This window comes from Suricata suricatta, chromosome 9 (assembly GCF_006229205.1).
Source record: "Suricata suricatta isolate VVHF042 chromosome 9, meerkat_22Aug2017_6uvM2_HiC, whole genome shotgun sequence".
In the NCBI taxonomy this organism is placed as follows: Eukaryota; Metazoa; Chordata; class Mammalia; order Carnivora; family Herpestidae; genus Suricata; species Suricata suricatta.
In genome coordinates, this window is record NC_043708.1 from 102,378,577 (window position 1) to 102,384,990 (window position 6,414).

General features: G+C 48.0%; 1 protein-coding gene across 1 annotated transcript in view; it reads left to right on the forward strand.

The window, feature by feature from the left end:
• ANKDD1A (ankyrin repeat and death domain containing 1A) overlaps positions 1 to 3,091 on the forward strand; it is a 35,167-nt gene extending 32,076 nt beyond the window's left edge. Inside the window, exons 14-15 of the mRNA XM_029952383.1 lie at positions 1,476 to 1,607; positions 2,565 to 3,091. Coding sequence (XP_029808243.1) covers positions 1,476 to 1,607; positions 2,565 to 2,626 — 194 coding nt within the window. The 3' untranslated portion in view covers positions 2,627 to 3,091. The remainder of the gene's footprint in view (positions 1 to 1,475; positions 1,608 to 2,564) is intronic.
• Positions 3,092 to 6,414: the final 3,323 nt, after the last annotated feature.

The following is a 6,414-nucleotide window of genomic DNA, read 5'->3' on the forward strand; positions in this document are numbered from 1 at the left end:
GAGCAAGTGGGATAGGGGCAGAAAGAGAAAGGAGAGAGAATCCCAAACAGGCTGTCAGCACAGAGCCTGATACAGGGCTTGAACTCACAAACTGTGAGATCATGACGTGTGCTGAAATTAAGAGTCAGATGCTTAACCAACTGAACCACCCAGGTGCCCCTATGTTTGTTTATTTTTGAGAGAGGTGGGTAGAGAGAGGGAGAGAAGAAGACAAGATCCAAAGCAGGCTCTGCTCTGACAGCAGAGAGCCCAGTATAGGGCTCAAACTCACGAACTATGAGATCATGACCTGAACCTAAGTCAGACTCAGCTTAACTGACTGAGCCACCTAGGTGCCCCCTAATTTGATTCAGTTTTAATCAAATCAAAAGAGGAAGTTTTTGAAACTTAACTAAAGGATTCTAGAGTTCACTTGAGAGAATAAAGAGGGAATATTTAAATGAATATTCTGGGGGTGGGGAGTGAAGAAGATCTAATCCAACTAGACTCAATCTTTTATAAAGCTCAAATAATTAGCATAGAGAGATATCGGACATATAAATAAGCACACCAATTAGTGAAATAGAGCAGGGAGTCCAAAAGTAACCTCTATGACAGATAAGAACTTTCATAGATAAGGCGGCACCAGTAAATTATGGGGCTGGGGCAAGGAATAGTGACTAAATGGGTCAAATGAAACAGCTACACCAAGGACACCATCATGAGGAAGTGCTTGCTGAGGGCCCGGAGAGGGTCAGAAAGTTAGAGGACGCAGTGAATGGACTGACTTGGCGCTGATGGCTGTGCCCAAGCATGTGTGTCCCCGGCTGGGAGAGCAGACCTAGTCACAGAGTTTAGTAACAAGTTAACGCCCTCTGCTCTGAAGAGCGTGGGCGGTGATATTCAAACATGGCTGTACATTGGACTCACCTGGGAAGACGTAACACCGCTCAGTGCCCAGGCTGCACCCAGATCCAGTTAGGTTGGAAACTCTTGGGAGGGTAACGGAACCCAGGTGTCCGTGTTTTCTAAGACTTCCCAGGGGTTTCCAGTGAGCAGTTACAGCGAAGAACCACTGGTGCAGGGGAGAGGACATGGCCACCTGTGTCTCTCACTGAGCCGGCTTTGTCATCTGTAAGACAGGGCCGCTAGCGTGCACGGCACAGAGGAGCAGCCAGAGATGAAGGGAACAGTCAAGTGCATCATGGAATCAGGACAATGAGTGCCAATTCTCTCTCTTCAGAGCAACACTAACAGGATGCATGGTGGACGCTCAGGAGAAAGCCTGGGCCTGGGGATGTTCTAGAGTCCCCGACACAAAATCTCTGCCCTCATCCCACCTGAGGCTTTCTCTTCCCTCCTCTCTCCACTCTGGGCTGAGCTGCACAGGAGCTTGGAGAAGGGCCTCTTAGCTCTTTCCCACCTGGGCATGTGCACCACAGATACCTGCTCGGATGGGCTTGGTTGGCTCCTCTTTCTCTCTTCATGGTCCTCAGGCATCAAGAGCTACCAGGAACATGGCCACCGAATGCTGCTGATCTGGCTGCATGGTGTGGCCACGGCCGGTGAGAACCCCAGCAAAGCACTGTTCGAGGGCCTTGTGGCCATTGGCAGGAGGGACCTGGCTGGTAAGAGTGTCCTCTGCTTAGGGCAACACTGGGCCCCAGAGTCAGAGCCACATGGCCCACCATGGAATGTGACAGGGCCCCCAAAGTTCTGCCCAGACCATAATGCTGTGGGGCGGGTTCTGAACCTTGCAGGTTCCTGGTCCTAGCCTTGTCTACTAGAATTCAGGCAGAGCGCTGAGTAAACCACAGTACCTCCTGGCCCCCATTTCACTATCTGTGCCATGAGGGTGTTGGCTCAGATGATGCCTGCAACTTTCACAGCCCCAAAGCCACTGATGTTACCTCTTCTCCAGCCCTCTGTACTTTTTTTTTTCTAGTTTGAAATAAGGCTCGAATAGCCTATAGACTTCTTTTTTCACAAGCAGTAATATATACAGGCCAGAACCAGCTTAATAGGAGTTGAACCCGTCAGAGCTGGTCAAATAAAATATCTGAGGCCATCACAACCTTTTGAGGCTGGTGTGAGATTCAGGGCACCCTGTGGAATCATGAGGCAAGCAAGATAAAAGGTTCAGTCCTAATCCCTCATTAAAAACAGAATCAGCTCATGATGAAAGAACCTTAAATACTGTAATACACATCCCTGGCATGGTGCATTACGGGGCCACCCCAGGACGGGGTATTAGGCGGTCACCGATAATAATGAAGGCTAGGTCCGTCACGCTCCGACAGTAAAAACCTGGGCAGCGTGTTACGGAGAGGAACAAAGATCTCACCGCAAAAAGCAAAGCCCTCCTTTGCGGCATCTCACAGCCGCTGCAGGCAAGCAAGGAAACAGTCACTTCAGAGTGGAGGAATTAGGGATGACTTTTTTCTTTTTCCAAAACAGTCTTAAATATTGCTCTATCTTTTTTTTTTTTTTTAACACAAATGCTGGCAGGCAATTCAAACATGTTTCAAAGCAGCTCTGTGAGGCAGAGCTTAGGCAACATGAAGCAGGATTCTTCTGTCTTGCAGAAAGCATCAGGAAGAAAGCAAATGCTGCCCCGGCTGCCCCCAGGAGGTGTATGGCCATGTAACCGGAGGGGCCGGATCTTCAGCGGCATGGAGACTCCGAATGGGGGCCACTGAGCCTCAGAGGACCACCATTTAAGGGCTTTTTAAAAACCACTGTTAACAGACCTCCAGCTGCTCATCCTAAAGCACCCAGCCCTGCAGGACCAGCAGGCACTGTTTGTAATCTCTTTCACAAGGCTTGGTCCGACGGCCAGTTCAGGTTTTGCAGGTGATCCCTTCCCACAGGTGCAGTCCTTTGCAGCTCTTGGAGCTTCACAGCAGTCCCCTGAGATGCAAGGGCCATCTCTTCAGAGAGGACACTGACGCTCCCAGTGGATAAGTAGCCAACTGCTGTTGAGGTCAGGTGCCAAACCCAGCATTCCTGTCTCCCCAGCCTGGCAAAAGGGCTCCAACTGTCACAAAATTGACCTCCTTTGACTCATTCACTGCCTTTTAATGAATGCTGTGCTTACTCCACAGGGTTTCCATTCAGACTTATTTGTGTGCTTTGACAGTTCCAAGATGTACACTTTCTTTTTTTCCCCTTTTGTTTAGAAATTTAATTTAAAATTTTATTTTTTTGAGAGAGAGAGAGAGAGAACACATGGGAGAGAGGCAGAGAGAAGGGGAGAGAGGAAATGCCAAGCAGGTTTCATATTTAGTGCAGAGCCACACGGGGCTCAATCCTATGACTGTGAAGATCATGATCTGAGCTGAAATCAGGAGTTAAATGCTTAACCGACTAAGCCACCCAGGCACCCTTAGAATTACTTTTAATTTAAGAATTTTATTTTGAAACCATTTCAGACTTACAAAAACATTGCAGAAACATTACAAAGAATTTCTGAATACACTGCACAATACAGCTTCCTCAAATATTATCATCTTACATAATCACAGTATAATTTCGAAACCAGTAAATTAACACTGATGCCACTAACTCACCTTCGGCCTTATTCCAGTTTTGTTAATTGAGCCTTTTTCTGGACCAGGATCCAGTCCAGGATCACACCTTGCATTTAGTTGTCATTCTTTTTTTTTTTTTTTAGTTTATTTTTTTTGAGAGAGAGAGAGACATGGGCGTGCACAAGGGTGGGAGGAGCAGAGAGAGGGAGATACAGAATTCCAAGCAGGCTCCACAACCTCAGCATAGAGCCTGAACTCATGAGTTCAAGACCTTAGCTGAGATCAAGAGTTGGACACTTAAACCAACTGAGCCACCCAGGTGCCCCAGGGGCCACATCTTAGAAAAACTCCCCAGAGTTATCCACTGGGCCTGAGTCTCAGGAGGGAGACAGAATAAAGACTGTGAGAGCTGAAAGGGGCTTCAGCTGTGGCACATGGCCAGTGGGAGCTCACAGTGGAACAATCCTCTGAAAGGCAGCTAGCGTTATTAAATCTACCAAAATTACAAATGCATTTGCCCTTTGACCCAGCAATCCCATGTGGAAGAATTTATCCTACAGATACACCTGCAAACATTATACCAAGACCATTGCAAGTTCATATGGCAGAAACTGCCATGCAAGGGGGTGTATGGGAAATCTGTGTTATACGTTCAGGTTTTTATTTTTATTTTTGACATTTATTCATTTTTGGGAGACAGTGTGAGCAGGGGAGGGACAGAGAGAGAAGAGGACACAGAATCGGAAGCAGGCTCCAGGCTCTAAGCTGTCAGCACAGAGCCCGATGTGAGGCTCCAACCCACAAACCATGAGACCATGACCTGAGCCAAAGTCGGACACTTAACTGACTGAGCCACCCAGGCTCCCCTGCTCAGGTTTTATTTGTAACTGTTTTTTAAAATAAAGCATATTACAATTTAAAAAAATACCTGAAACTTACTAAAAGAAAGAAAAAGAGGCTTTGAAACCAAACTATTTTACACACTGTCCCCTGCGGGACTGAGGCCGCACAGTCACAGCCAGACTTGGCCCCTCTGCCCTTCCTCTTCAAGTGCTCTGTGGAGGGGAAAACCTTCTCTTCTGTTTATTCCATTTAGGAAATGTATTTTGTACCACATGGGACTTAGACTATTTATTGGGATGAATTTTGTGAAATGAATTTTTTTTTGAGACAAAATGAGTTCTTAAAATAAAATTGAAATGTTGAAATATATCTTTCACGTTCAATATGTTTCTTTTGTTTGGGAGAAGTGTGGCAACATTTCAAGTCAGACAAGCTGTTGTGGACTGGTTCTGTGTAACCACACCACTCAACTCACTACCACCGGTCAGTACTTACCAAGTGTGTCCCATGCGGGGCAGTCTGCTGGGAGCCTCGGTTCTTGCCCTCTGGAGGCTCGTGACGTGGGGGGTGGGGCGCTGGGACAACAGAAATGTACTGTCTTGTGTTAGGTGTGTACAGAGAATGATGGGATTTGTTCTTCCTTGGGGAGGGGAAAGGGGAAGGGAAAGGGAAAGAGGAAGGAGAAGGGGAAGGGAAAGGAGAGGAAGGTCTGAGAAGGCAGAAGAGGGGGAAGCACATTCCAATTGAAAAGCACAGTCTGCGCAATGGCATGGAGGTGTGATGTTAATTATTTGGGGGATGGTGTGGCTGGGACACAGGAAGCGTGGAGAGAGGAGGGAGGAGCTGGAGAGAGGGGAGGGCCGGGCTATTTCAGCCCCTGAGGAGACTATCCCAATGGGCACTCCTAGCTCCAGAGCCCTGTGTGGTCAGCCGGTGCTTGGGGAGGCCTGATTCACAGCTCAGCTTCTCTGCCCAATGCACTTCCCTTCACAACCTCTTCTCTTTGACCCTAAATAGCCATCTTGCTCCCAAAGTTTCATCTTGGTAGCTGCTTCAGCCTAAGACATGGGGCTGGGGGTGGGGTCCAAGATGGCTGTTTCTAGCTGGGGCGTTTGGGGAACAGTGATGCTGGGAGCTGGGGTGATGGGCTTAGGAGCAAAGGGGCAGATTTGGGCAGGGGGTCATGGGTGTGGCTTTTGCCAGGTAGAGTCTGGTGTGCCTGTAAGAGGGCTGGCCTGAGGGACAGGGCTCAAAATCCATGGGGCTGGAAATGGCAGTCCTCAGGGCATAGAACCAGGGAGTAGTTAAAGCTGTTAGAGAAAAATGGCTCCCATGGGGAGAACGTGAAGAGAAAGCAGAGGGCAGTCTCATAGTTCATTGCTGTACCAGGAGAGGAAGGGGCTGCCGACCCTGTGGAGTCTGGCTCCTGTCGGGTGGGGAAGTAGCCTCAGGTGCTAACAGTTAAAAAACATTAAGCTCTACCTGCACGGCTTTCCAGGTGCTTCCCGTAACTCACAACTGTTCTCGAGTCACAAGGCAGCCACAGGAGACACTGACGTGGAAAGATGGCTGGTTTTAGGTTTTAGGGATAGTCAGACCCAAGTTAACATCCCAGCTCCGCCCTTTCCTGTGTGATGCTGAGCAAGTCTCTTGGCTCCTCCCAGTCTCCATGACCTCACCTGTAAAATCAGTTTAATCAGGGTTGTGGTGAGGCTCACGTCAGAAATAGTATGGTTAACTCAATATTCTGAAACCTAAAGGGAAAGAAGCATTGATGATGATTTTCTTGTCTCAGTTGTACCTCAGAGAAACCAAATAGTTGATAAGGGGTAGATTTTTTCGCTGTTGTTTTAAATCAGAGAACTCTAGTTAATAAATAGCATGATAAACATTAGAGTTATCCTCACTGCTCTGCACCCTGTAATGAAAACGCATCTGTGTTGGGATCAGCTGGGGCAGCTAAGCCATCAGTGGAATGGCTGACAACGTCTGAACCCACCCAGCCATCTTAACCACTTAGAAACCATCAGATGTTATGTGCCTCCTGGGGTGACGCAAAGGG